We start from the raw sequence: 14,505 nt of genomic DNA, 5'->3' as shown, positions 1-14,505 counted from the left end.
GTCGTCGTCATTGTCATCATTGTCATCGTTGTCGTCGTCATCGTCGTTATTGTCCATCGCCATCGCCGTTGTCATCGTCGTCGTCTTCATTGTCGTCGTTGTCGTTCGCCGTCGGCGTCACTGTCGCCGTCCTTGCATCGCGTCCCGGCGCAGCGTGCGTGTGGAAGGGTACCGACTGCCGACTGACGGTGCACTACGAGAGCGGCTTCACCCTGGCTATGGACCCGGGCCCCGGGGCGGCTCCGGGCGCCGCGCCGGCCGTGCTGCTCAGCTACCCATTTGACCGCCTGCGCCGCTCCACGGACGACGGCGTCTCCACGCTGTGCCTCGACTTCGGCGGCCACGAGGGGGAGGTGGTACGTACTTTGGGCGCCGCGGCGGCTCGGAGATGTTAACTAGCTCGCCCAGTACACAGGAGGTCGTGGGTTCGATCCCTGACCCTTGACGCCTGCTGCTGTATATTTGGAGATTGCGTGTCTCTCTCTCTTCACCTGTGGTCACGTGGATTTTTGTCCGGGACCTCCGGTTGTTCCCCTCCACATTTAGCATCAACGTCACGCGTTTAGAGTATTTCGGCTGCTATACATTTTCACGCGATAAGCCACTTCGATGGGCTATCATTTGTGGCCAGGTCGCTTCGGAAAAAGAGCTGCCATAGCTCAGTGGGCCTTACCTGGTAAAATAAACATAGCTTCGATTTAGTTTATCGTTCGATTTTTTTTTATTTCGCTGTTGCTAAGCGCAGGCCCGAGAGCCCCCCCCCAAAATGCCAAGCGGTCAGCAACAAACGGCACTGTCAAAAGCTGTAATGAAACGTTCAGGTCAAGGTGCAGCCCCTGCAATTGCCTTGCTCATGCCTCTGCTGGCCGATGGGTCTCCACCGGCGGGCGTTCTCAAGAGCCCCCTCTGCGGAGGGTACTTGGCCTACTCTTCCACGCTGTGCCTTGACTTCGGTGGTCTCAACCAGGGGAGGCGGAGGCGTTAGATGTCCTTTTTTAAAAATGTTTTTGTAAAAAACAATAGATATATGTAAAACGTTCTTCGAGTACTGGCCCTTGAGGACCAAAAGGCCACACGTGAAGCGACAAACAGCACTGTTGAATGTGTAATCAAAGGTAAAGGTGCAGCCCTGCAATGCCTTGCTCACGGCCCTGCTGGCGGAATAGGCCTCCGACCACAGCAAGCTCTGAGAAAGCCCCTCTTGATGGTGCTGGTGCAGTTGGAGCCTCCAGCGCACGCGACAGCCATGCCACTGGACGTGGTAATGTAAAGAGTCGTTTGAGAAACGCATCCGTCATCCCAATGTGCATCTCCAACGAGCACTGCTGTCTGGTCACGCTGTGTTCATGACATACATTTTATACGGCTTCTCGTATAACAACAACAACAACGATGAGATCACCAGACCTAAGGTGTTATCGTTGCCGACCGTTGGCGACGGGCTCGCGTAAATCTGAAAAATAACGGCAATGCCGTGCCATGTACAGTATCGGCACTTGTATACAGTCAGACAGAGCTTATAATTTACACGCCGTGAAACCGGACGCCAATTAAGGGTGCAACAAAATAATAATCTCGTGTTGGGGTGAAAGAACCCGAGGGATTTGACATCAGATGCGGTTGAGTGAACTTACCTCACCCACCGCTCATTCATGGCGTGCCAACTCTCCGATTCTCTCTCTCTCTCTCTCCGCTCGTCTGTCTTCTGTCTCTCCCCGTGCGTGCAACACCGCGCAGCGCATAGACCTCAAGGCCTGCCCCAAGCCCCTGGTGTTCATCCTCTACTCATTCCTCTCGGCCAAGGTGGCCCGCATGGGCCTACAGGAGGCGTGACGTCGCCCGCAGTGCCGCCCCGGGGGCAGCCCACGTGACAAGACTCTCGCACCTGGCAGCTGACTTTGACCGGTGCCGGTTTCTTCTTTAACCCACGCCTGGCCTGTCCACCACGCTTGGTACGGGGTCGTAGCTCACGGTCGATCCTGGAGCAGCAGACGGCACCAGTCCCCCTCGAGCGTCCGCCCTCGTCAAAGGCTAAAAAACGGCGGGGGGCGGGGGGGTGGAGGAGGCTCAGGTTTGGAGCTCTTTGCGACGGATTCCGCCGCTCCATTCTGCAGCGGCCCCTAATAAGTGATGCAACTCGGTGGCCCAATGATCGGTGCCGGACAGACAAGCGGGGCTCGGGTAAAAGGGAAAATAATTCCTCCTGGGTGAGGTGAGGGGAGGGGGGTGGGGGGGAGGGCTTGGAGGCGAGTGAGTGCAGAGTTTGCGGCGCACGGTGCCCTCCTCAACGCCTCCATGTAGCGGGGTTCATTTCGTCAGCACCTTCGTGTTTTGAGTCGGGGTCTCGTCGACGACAAGCTGCGGAATTGTAGGCACGTTTGAATTTGTGGATTTAATATAGTCACGAAAATTTGTATTTTTTTAACGCTGACATAATTCAGACACGGTGTTTGCCGTCGATTTTAGTCGGCGCTTAACGCCTGAGCTAAATCCACGGGCCATCGACTCGACTAACGTTCCACAAGATTGTCATCGACATACGAATATGGAAGAGACTAAAATGCGGACTAAATGAACCACTGTGCCGGGGAGGAGACTTCGGCCTGCATGGCCGGGGCCCTCCCGCCACGGGGCAGAACTCTCCGCGCTCATAGAGCCATGGGACTCGCAAGAACTTGCCCTCCCGGAGGTTGTTACCGGGTGCCGTCGGATCCGGACGGCGCCATTGCCGTTGTGATTGATTGCCTTCTTCCCCCCTTCCCCGTTGCACCCATGTGGTGCCAAACTAAACACGAACTGCTTGCCACTGATGTTAGCCGTGGCCGGGAATTGAACTCTGCGCAATGTGCTAACCGCTGCACCGTACTTCACTCCCATTGTTACATAGTCAGCCCCATACCTCCGACACCTCAGATTAGAACGGTCGGCTACGTACGGTGCGAAAGAAGTTCAGCATACATATACGTACATTTGTTTCTGGGTAACTGTTGGCAAATTAAATTCCCAGGTTGGGAGGGGAGGGAGTAACTTGGCCCATTATTCTTCGGTGGTGGTGGAGGAGGCAACACAAGGAGGGCCCTTCCACTTTGTGGAAAGTCCACGGCGGTCACCCTGTGGATTCAACGTCCACTTACAGCCACTCCTAACCGCATTATAAATCGACATTGGAAACTCATTTCTTTCGGCACGGCTTTTCGTGTTTTAGTTTGGTGTCCTTCCCCCGCACCCCCGATGAGCACGGTTGGCTACGCCACGGTGCGCAAAGAAGTTCAACCTGCGTACGCACAAGCCCCCCCCCCCCCCCCCCCCCCCCCGAGGACTGCGTGCCACTTGTCTTTGGCACCCGTACGTGTATATAGTGTTTTAAGAGTCATTTCCTCGGCTTCATCGTTATGGTGACAACTTCTCGTACTTTTCTTTGGATTCTGTCATCGGGGGATTTTGGGGGCCTTCGTTGACGGGGCCCAAAGGCTGTCGACCTCCAGAAAAAAACCCCGCGTCTGCTGAGCACAGCGTTGAGCCGACGTTGCATTTCAAAGTCGGGAACGTTTCTCAAATTCCAGCCATATCGCTTTTGCCAGGTTCAACCGGGTGTGCGCGTCACGAGCAGCGGCTTTGATTTCCATACTTCGATGGAAAAGATTGGCGAAAGTCGACAAGGTTGGACCCTGAGATGTTACTCAAGGACTGGATTTTGCAATCTGCATCCACTCGAAAACTCCCGAGACCCTCCGGGGCCACCCGCAGGCTTTTAAAGGGAGAATGTGTTGTGCTCTGCATCTACATCAGCCACGCGAAAGAAAAAAGGGGAGTATAGGGTCAGGTGGACGGCCTTAAAGTTGTCGTGTTGCCGCCGTGTCGTGGTTCACGGTGGCTTAGCCCTCCAGAACGTCGCCGGATCGCGCTGCTCGGTGCACGATGCCCCGACGTTTCGCCCGCCTGCGCGTTACCGGAGCCGCATTTCGAGCTCGGCGGTCGCTTCAGGGGGACTCTCTCTCCCGAGTCACCGAGGAAACTCCTGCAGTGTGTGGAGCGAAACGTCTGGACGTGGGCAGCCGAGCGACACGCGGAAACGACCCGAAAAGACATTGGGGGGAGAGCCGTTACGGCACAAGCGGGAAAACCCACACGGTGACCTTCCACGGTGGTGTGATGCTGCGTTGATTCTGCGGTGCGTATTGTGCCGACGAGTGTGGGAACTCTGTGCTGCATCGGTGTCCAAAGAACAACTGCCTCTTTACATGGCGGCTGGCAGGGGGAGAAGGTTTAAAAATTGCCCTATAAATGGTGCAAGCACGAAACTAACAGCAGCACTTGGGGAGATCCGCCTGGGCCCCGCGTCCAGTGACAACAATTATCCCGCGGTGTCGCCGCATAGCCGGCGCCTCCGCCGGGGCCGTGGTGAGACGTCGTGAGGTCGGCACAGGCGAAGCGTGGCGATGGAATGCAGCACTCCACTTGCGGAACAGCGCGAGTGGGTGACAGGCTGATGGACACGGACTAATAGACTATAAAGCGGAAACACTAACGTAATACAAGTCTTAAGCCTCCTACTTATAATGACAATCTTAAGCATAATTCTAGTCCTATGGCCCTAATTCTGAACCCTTACCCTGAACCCTGGCCCTAACCTTAACAATAACCGGTAGCCTCTTAGTCTCTTTCACATCTTGTGATCCTAATCCTTAACCGAACCATGACCATAACTGTACTGTTCTTAGCCTGACTAATATAGTCCCGATGACCCAACCCTAAACCAGAACTCTGGCCCTCTGGCCCTAACCATAACAATAGCCCTCACTCCTACTAATCAGCCTAATTCTAGTCGTAACTTAAGTCCTGGGCCGAACTCCTGGGCGAATCCAAGCAATAGCGGAAGCCTGGTCACAAGCTCGACACGTGGGGCATGTGTGCAGTGATGTGGATTCTCTTCCTCGCGACACATGCAGCGGGACCGCGTGGGAGAGGAACGATCCCGCTCGCATTTTTTTGCGATGTGCGCGATGGAAAAACGCCGGGGAGAAACTGAGGCAAGTGGAGCGGACAGGATTGGTGCAAACGAGAGACGGAACAATCGAGAAACGATACGAAAGAGGTGGTGGAAAAAAAACCGAGGAATTTATTTGTGAATAGGATCGCAACGCCTGATTGCGACCAGGTCATCGAATCGCGGCGGGTATTCAGTCCGTGGTGACTTGTCACAATGCACCTCTGCCCAACGGTATCCACGCTCTCAACATACCGTGTCAACCCATACGGTTTAACCCATATTCTTGTACAGGGAAATTGAGTTTTCAGGTCAATACAGCGTACGGCCGTTTCAATGCGGGAAAATTTAGTTTTGTCTTGTTTGTGTGTTTCTCCCTTGTAATGAGACTTTGTAGGATGAACGTTGAGATTTAAGGTTTTAATTGGTCTGTAATAAAGTAAACACTTATAAGGGGTTGACAGATATTCCTCAACCAAAACCCTTACACCCTGTGACCTCCTGTTCCTAACGCTGGCTGTTAAACGCTAGGCTACACAAAAGCCGACCAATCGAAACTTTTGAAAAATCTGAATCGACGACCTGGGGGGGGGGGGGGTAGAGGGAGGTGGACAACTACAACGCCGCCGCTGCCGCACTGATGCCACGTTGAAAGATGAGCGAGCGAGCGGAGCCACCAGCCGGAGGACGAGGTGTGGAGCAGGAGGACGGGGAGAGGTCGCGTGGGTCACGCTCGACGTGCCGAGGGGAGTGGCCGTCACCCCCGGGGGAAGCGTCGCCGGCGCTTTTCTGCTGCCACAAAAAGCCACGGACCAAAGTGGCCTTACGCTCGCCGGCTACGCGTGACCGTTGCTGCGTCGCGTTGGATCCGACAAGCGCCAAGCGGCCAGTACGCTCGCGTCTGTCGCGCGGAAGGACGTTTCGAATGCGGAATGGTTGTCGCTGCCCGATGCAAGTGCTCATGTTTCTTGAAGGCAGATTATAGTCGAGTGTGTGCTTGTACGCGCGCCGCAGGAGCGGCGGCGCAGCGGTGAGCACGCCGCGCTACGAACCCCGCGACTCGCATACAATTTTCGGCCGCGGGTTGACAGGTGGTGACGATTTTACCCGAACCGGCCCTGCGCGTCTCGCCCCCCCCCCCCCCCCAAGGTTGACTCGGCCTTACAAAAAAATGAGCACCTGGTGCCTCGGCGCAAACGTTAGGCACTGGGGGGGGGGGGGGGGGTGGTGGAAGACACGGCAGTCGGAGCGTGGGGCTCGCCGCACCCACCTCGTGCACGCCGTGTGTCGGCCTTAATAGGTGCTCGCTAACAGCACTTGTCCCCAACTGCCTGTGTGGGCTACGTGGGGGGGATCTTTGTGTGTGCGTGTGTACCGCTCGTGCAGTGCGTTACCTTGAAACTAACCATGCTCACGGTTTTGGGGAATTTTCTACTCCTAATTTAGTATTTTATTTTGTCTGGCTCTGTATTAAATGTTGGTGCGCTTGACTGTTGTTCGCTGCTGCTGCTGCTTCTCGAAGTATGATGATGGTGATGACGAGGGCGGCGGTGCAGGTACTTGGCGACGGCGGGGTCTATCGACGCGGTATTTTGATTGTTGCGAAAAAAATCAACAAACGGCGGAGGGAAAAGGGGCGGACCGCGAGGAACACTCCAGTGGTGATGGTGCAAATGATGATGATAATCACGGTGGTGAGCTGTTATTTGAATGTCAAAATGAGGCCTGGGACAACACTTACATAATTACACGTGCGGAGAAAGGACCGTTTTATATTAAAACGTTCAAGTATTACAACCGGCACACACTTTTTTTTTTCCAAAAGCTTTATTCGAGTTTCGTTTTTTTTTTTTAAGTACACCCATATAATATTGAGATTTGACATCGCACTCGCATCCTTCCTTATGTTATAATAATAAACGCAAGTGTATACGGAGAGTTGTATGCCGTTCCACGTGAACCTTTGGGAAAACATTGTTCGCAGAGGATGTTTGTTGGTTTGTTGCGGGGAAATGTCGAGTAAATACAAAGCGTTTACTTGAAAACACTGGAAAATAAAGATTTGCTGGGAGGTGGGGGGGGGGGGGATCGGGGTGGAAATAAAAATGTATTTTAACTACTAATAAATTAATCCTAGTTTTTCCTTGTCTCGCCACCGAAAGCCTCGGCTGAGTCTCGCGACTTATTTTCAGGAGGATGCTGCTCTTGAATGCTTTGGCAGTACTATTCTTTTTTTAGCGCTGCCATGTCTGCTTATGAGTTAATAAGTGGATATCTCTGAGAAAAAAACTATGCTAATGGGGGGGGGTGGGGCAGGGGGGGGCGGTGGGGTTAAATTGTTCGGAATTTCACATGCAAAGCTAAGCGGCCCACTTGCTGAACTGCCATCTGCTGACACAAATCCGAATCTAGTTTCCACGCGTCTGTGGCGGATCCATTGCGGCTTTTCCAAATGCCACCTTGCCCTGGGCCGATGCGAGAGATTTCGGCCATTTAATCCGGCTCAAAGTGGCGCCTGCAAATCCCGTGGTGGGTTCGTTTAAAGTCGAACGGACCCTTGCAGTAAATGCAAATGTGTAATAGACGTGCCCACAAATGGTGTAGATATTTTGGTTTTTTCTACAGGATCTAATGTATAAGTGTGCCGAGCTGTGAAGGTTCACCCTCCCCCTATATAGTCTTAAAGTCCACACAGCCATCTTCTTGGTTGTTTCGGTAAAGTCACGTGACTTTACCGAAAGAACCAAGAAGATGAATACCTGCAGTCACAAAAGCTTTAAATCGAAATCCAACACAGCCAGTTAAAGAATTCCCTTGCACACATCCCACACACACAACCCTTGGCTTCGTGTTAACAGAGCCAGGCAGGTGTGATGTGATGTGATGATTTAAAAGGTGTGCAAGACGACGGGGGTGCGGTGAGTCGCACGGCGAAGTGGTGACCGGTGCTAAACTTATCCTTTACAAGATTGGTGGCAGTCAGAGCAAGATGGCTCGTTGCCACCTTCAGGCGTCAGTGTCGCCCGTATTCAAGAAGACTTGCTTGCCCTGGTGTGTGACGGTGAGCACAGTTTGACCTCTAATGCAGAGGTCACCGGTATGACTCGATCTTCCGGCGCAGGAGTTGAAGCAATTGGCACGTTCCAAAAATCATGTCCGCCTCTGTCCACCCCTTCAGTATAAATGGCGACACCAAAGTCGATCGGCAAGGCCGCACGTGGTGGCTAAAGGGGTGGAAGGGTAGGCCCAAATACCCTCTAGAGCAGTGGTTCTTAACATTTTTGCTGCAGCCTGCACACCCCTTGGGTTCTCAGAAAGGGCATCTCCAGGGGGTGCGTGCACCCCAGGTTACGAACCCGCTCCTCTAGACTCGAGAGGGACCTCTTTCAGTGGAGCTCCGTCTCGTGGAAACCCTCTCTCTCTGGAAATGGTGCGGGCAATAAATGTGCAGGGCTGCCGACTTTAGATTTGTTTTTGTGTGTGTGCGTGTCTTCTTTATTCAAGACTCGAAACGCTCTTGCTTTGCTGGTTCTCTGGCGCGCACTTGCACTCTGTACAAAGTGTCCCGTCGTCCCATCGGCCAAGGCTTTCCACGCCAGGGCTTTGCTTCTGCTCTCGCCCACAACAAAGCCATTAGCCGGGGCAGCTTTTATAACGTCTTATCGAACCACCGTGACGAGGTCGCTACGATACCAGAGTGGCCGTTTACTTTTTGCTTTTTTTGCCAAACGACGCGTCGTTGGAGGACCGATGTCGATTGCAATTAAAGGGCGGCAGAGTGTTGATTGGTGGGTTGTTCGTCTCGCGCCTCGTGTGTCTTTTCGGAGGCGGCTTGAATTTGCGGTGCGCGCACCACGAGGCCACGCGCGATCGCGTACGAGCGTTGGGGAGCGCACGTGTGCGCTTACGTGCAATGTGTTGGGGGGGGGGGATGTGTGCGCACCAAGGCCGTAATTATAATATAGGGGGGGACACATCTCTCCCAATATTCAAATATGCTCAAAACGTCCCCCCCAATATATTGCGATAAAATATGTTAATATGATTGTGGTTATGGTTGTACTTGATTAATCGCTAATCTCTGCCATTTCATACAATGAAACAAGAAAAGGTTACAAACAGAGCAATGTAATACAATCCACTATTAGACATGATTGTAAAAAAGAAATAAAAAGTCCATCCCATGTGTTAGTGAATTTTTTTATATTTTAGGCAGGAAATTCGTTTTCAAATTTAGATTTTTTTTGGGGGGGGGGACCCCCAGACCCCCTGAAAAATGTGGTCCCCCCCCCCAATGTTGACTCCATGGCTACGGCCTTGTTGCGCACACGCGCACACGCGCGTACGGTATACCACCCTCTCAACGTGCAATGTTGGCCCAGCGGTGGCGTGTGGGTGGACAGAAATTGGCCGCAAGTTGGCCCAACGGCTCCACGTGTATTGGGTAATCAGAAGGTCTCCTTCGCTCGATGCGGTCGACGCGTTTCGAGAAAAGGGCGCACACAGCGGACACCGCACGAGACGGCTGCCTTCCGAGTAGCGCGCACAGGACACACACACACATTTGCATTTCTATATCTCGGTGTGTGCATCTGTGTGTCCGTGTGAGACAGCTGCTTATCGAGTAGGGCACAGAGTACACGCACACACAGTTGAATTTATGTATCTCTGTGTATCTGAGACAGATGCCTACTTAGTAGCGCACACAATAAACACACACCGAATGTATGTATTTCTGTATATCTGAGACAGATGCCTACTGAATAACGCACACAACACACACACACACTGTTGAATTTATGTATCTCTGTGTGTGCATCTGTATGAGACGTCTGCCTACTGAGTAGCGCACACAGTACACACACACACAATGTCGCTCCACGTCCTGCCGCATAGCAAAACATCATGAGTGCACTCAAAACGCATCGTACAGCGATTTTTTTGGTAGAAATAGGTTATCCGCATATACGCAAAATCGCACCTCCGATCAGCGCCGTTGGCTAAGTACGGCGCGAAAGAAGTCCAACATACAGCGAGGGATACATGCACTGTACACAAATACGATAGTGAGCGGGTGAGTGTCGATTCGAATGAAGGGCTTAAAAGAGCTGAAATTTGGCACGAAATTTAGTCGAACATTACACTTACAACTGAAACAATCTAGATAGTGTTTATATATATATGGGCCCTCAATAAATAATATGGGCAGATGTACATTATATTTATTCGACATAATACAAATTGGATTTATAGAGCGTCCAAATGCCACCGCATCTGACGATCAGAATCTGAATTCGGACTGCAGGAGGAATCCGATTAGCTATAAAGCTCTTTTTCACAGACATCCAGTAAGGGCACGGGGTCAGCGAGTTACCACAACCAACAACACCTCAACAACAACAATAAATAACGATAGACGTACAAAACAGAGAACAGTTAAGCAGGTCACTTCATAAATAATAATAATAAAAATACATGAGTGCAAATTGCATAAGCCCATAAAATCCTGGCCCATTTTTCCAACACTGAATGCAAGCTTGGGGCAAGACCAGCAAAAGATGCCGCACCGAATAGCGGGACGTGGGCAGCCTTGGGAAAGGAGCGTGTTTATTGATTTCTGTTTAGAGAGAGAGAGAGAGAGCCGAGGGTATTGAGCCTGGACATGCACAGAGGACAGGGGAGTCGTGGTCAGAGGACAGAGACAGCCCAATGCTCCACTTTTATTTAATTCTCCGTGCTAAAGCGACACTCCTAACCACGTAAGTTGGCCTCCCATGGGGTGTAACACTTTGAGGCCGATATAAAAAACAAAGTGGTCAAGAGCACATCTGTCCACGTTAGCATACGGTGTAATCTCAACAGACATTTGGAGCAAGTGCTGTTTGCGAGTAGCGCCTAAGAAGACCGCTATGGCACTCGAGGGGGTGGGTGGCCAGCACCACGCCCGGCCGCCTTTGTCTCCCCAGTGGCAACGTTTGTACATCGCAATCGGTACTCGCGTTTACAGAACAGGGGCACGCACACCTACACACAAATACATGCACACATACCCAGGCATACACACATTTATCACACACACACATGTACACGTACCCACACAATCTGCCTGCATGCATACAGGATGAATCAACCCCAACCACCCCCCCCCCCCCCTTTGAAACTAAACTTGAGATCTCAATGGGCTTTTATTGGATTATATATCCGCAGTGGAGCTACGTAGGCGTGCACACACACATACACACGTGTGGGTGGTGCGGTGACGCAGTGGTTAGTTCACTGCTCTAAGCCCAGAAACTCGAGTGCAATTCCCCACCACAGATATAATTAAGTGGCGAGCGATGTCATACAGCGGTGCCCGATTGCCAACGGGGTTGTAAATTTGCAGCGATCGTCGTGTGTTTTGTTAAATGGAACTAATTATTCTGAAGTACGCCGCTGCTTTTGGCAGCGGGTCCATGCGCACGGTTAAACCTCAAACACAGCGGCCAACAGCATGCCACCCGTCTGTGTGTCCCACCGCCATTCAATAATTACACTGGCCGTCTTCATCTGAGGACGGCTGCTTGCGTTGTGGCCGAAACGTCGTGAGAATTATTTTATAATGTTTTATTTTATTATTTTATTACTTCCCTTCTACGTGACTTTACCGAAAGAACCAAGAAGAAGTCTCCCACGTGTTCGCCATCGTTGTCAACGCGTGCCTGGAATCTTCTCCAGGTGGTCTCCAGAGCTCGGAGGCACATTTCTTGTGGCGTTGTTGCAAATTCTCAGAAGTGTTCACATTGTTTTTGAAGCACACCTGTAACAACGTGGAATGGATGGGACGGAATGGAAGACTCCCCCCGCGTGCCCTGGCTCGCCCCGAAGATCCTGGCACAATCCGCACGCCAACGTCGCAATCCGCGACTCCGCGATCCGTTCTTGAGTGCCGCTGCTTAAATTGCCCGTTCATTTCGCTCAAACAGAGAGCCATTATGTTGTTTCTTCTTGTGTGTGTGTGCGTGTGTGACTTATGTGTCTGTCCTTGACTTGTTCAAGCATCATTTGTGATGTTGGTGATGGTTGTGGTGGGTTTTTTTTTTCAAGAGGCACAACAGAGCAGCCTTTGTGCCCCCCCCCCCACAATCCCTGGCGAAGCGTCAAGCTAAATATTTGTGCTCGACTCTCTCTCTCTAAGAGTCCCCTTTCATTGTGTTTACCTACGCCTGTGTTCCCGTTTATCCTGCGAGTTGTGTAAACCCACGCCGCTTGCTCGCCCGCCTGCCCGCCACGGACACCCAACCAGTACCGGATGAAGCGAGTGCCGGGGGCCTTTGACATCTATTATTTTTATCTGCATAATAAAGTACTGTAATTGTATTTTTTCATTTGCTATACAGACAGATAATACGACAAATAGCTAACCTTAAACACCCAGTCGTTCATAAAAGCTGAAGGCGGTATAGTACTATAGTAATAGAGCAAGTGCAGAATCACTGAACCGGAATTGATAGCTTGAAAGCATTTAGCGCGGGGCCCTTGAAAGTGCTGGGCCCGTAACTCCTACAAATGTAGCTACTTTTGCTCCGAGGATAATCCGGCACTGTGAGCGCGAAGCATTCATTGCGTCCCAAGCTGAAGCCGTAAGAATGTTAACTTCTGACCGCGGGTGTTGACGCACTGCAAAACTGCGGCGGTGTTTATTCTGGCGTCGCTTGCAAATTCTTGTTTAATTAGACGCTGCCGCTCGCCTCGTAGAAGCGGTGGATTTAGCGGTGTGTGTCCATGGGTCGGCACGCTTCGACTTGCAATCCAGGAGTCGCCGGTTCGATTCGATCTACCGGCTAGCAAGTTGTGAAACAATGCACGAGTCTCAAATCTTCGCCCCATCGCTTCTGACCACCCGGCAGTATTCATGGGAACAACCAGTTAGTCGATGGGCGGTTCACGTTCGGCGAGAAAATGCGTGGTGATGTCCCACCTCTTCCAAAAATGTCTGGTCTACGTGGAAGAGTAGACCAAATACCATCTTCCCTTTCACCAGTAGTGGCGTGAATAAGCAATTGCAGGGCCACAGCGCTACCTTTTATTTTGTTAGCCAGTCGACATGTGTGGGTGGCTCCCTCTGTCACCTCTCTCTATCTGTATATTGTATGTACATGTCTGTATATTGATCTGTTTTTTATTGTTGTATCTGTTTTAGTCTGTGTCTATCTCGATGTCTCCGCGCCAGCCTCTATTTTCCCGTCTCTGTTTCTGCGTCGAAATGTAAAACATTCCAACTTTCATCTCGTCCAATTAGCAAATGGAGGGAAATTTACGTCACGCAAAATTAAATTGGTTTGTCGCTTTGAGGCGTCTCAGCAGAAAGCAGAGTCCACTATTGGCAGAGGGGAGAGGGGCCACGGAGATCGACATGGGCAGAGACAGAGAGACAGACGCACGGAGACACACAGAGGTGCGTGCAGATAGACGGCGGGGAGAGACTGAGACACGGGGAGAGACAGGCACAGAGGCAGGGAGAGAGAGAGAGAGAGACGAGGAGAGACACGGAGAGACTGGGAGACAGAGAGCCAGATGGATACAGACACAGATAGACGTGGAGACATACACAGACACGGAGACACGGATATAGGGAGATACGCAGAGGCATACACGGGTACAGAGAGGTGCTGAGAGAGGCCGACGGATACGGGAAGGGACAGAGACAGAGGCGCACAGATACACCGAGAGACAAAATACATTTTGGGAGGGACTAAAGAGAGGTAGGTCTGTCCCTAGTAAACATGGAACGACGGGAAAACCTTGATCCATCGGTTCTAACCACATGTGAACAACGTTGGTCCAACGTTGTTGACATCTAGATTTGTTTATTGGGTCTGCACGTACACACACTGCACTTGCTGCTGCTAATGACTGCTTTATGACAATGATGATAACTGATAATTGTTTTTTTACCCTTTTATCTGGCAACAAAACTGACACCTTTTTTTACAAGGAGTCCTGTTTGCATTGACCACAAAACCTGCGGTCGGAATGCAAACAAAAAACACAACTCTGATAATGAATGCACTGTCCTTGAAATGGATTGGTCCACACCCGAGACAGCTTTTCTTAGAGCCTAGTCTCACATGGTGTTGGACCAGATGACGCCAAAAGGCGAACAACTCAAAGACAATAAACCATTAGAGTATGAGAGCTCGGGGAAAGCGTTTACACCATTGGAACCTCCTTTGCCAGTAGCAAAATGTGATAATTGTTTTTTTACCCTTTTATCTGGAAAGAAAACTTTTTTTTACAAGGAGAATTATCTTATTTTGCTACAGGCAAAGGAGCTTCCAACGGTGTGAATGATGATAACTGCTTGATGATGATGATGATGGTAACTGCTTGATTCATGATGATGACTGCTTGATGATGATGGTGACTGCTTGATTCATGATGATGACTGTTTGATGATGATGATGACGACCGCGTGCGTGGATGTTGTTTTACACAAGGCCCCTGCACGCCAGCGATGATCCGCCTGGGCCTGTAGT

The 14,505-nt window shown here is 51.3% G+C and overlaps 1 protein-coding gene across 1 annotated transcript in view; it reads left to right on the top strand.

The window, feature by feature from the left end:
- The window catches only part of LOC133350921 (beta-1-syntrophin-like), a 46,193-nt gene extending 38,916 nt beyond the window's left edge, over positions 1-7,277 (top strand). The window contains exons 6-7 of the mRNA XM_061565762.1: positions 154-356; positions 1,738-7,277. Coding sequence (XP_061421746.1) covers positions 154-356; positions 1,738-1,833 — 299 coding nt within the window. The 3' untranslated portion in view covers positions 1,834-7,277. The remainder of the gene's footprint in view (positions 1-153; positions 357-1,737) is intronic.
- Positions 7,278-14,505: the final 7,228 nt, after the last annotated feature.

This window comes from Lethenteron reissneri, chromosome 35, assembly GCF_015708825.2.
Source record: "Lethenteron reissneri isolate LAM-NWPU_2019-01 chromosome 35, ASM1570882v1, whole genome shotgun sequence".
NCBI lineage: Eukaryota > Metazoa > Chordata > Hyperoartia > Petromyzontiformes > Petromyzontidae > Lethenteron > Lethenteron reissneri.
This window is presented reverse-complemented; position numbering and strand designations above follow the sequence as displayed.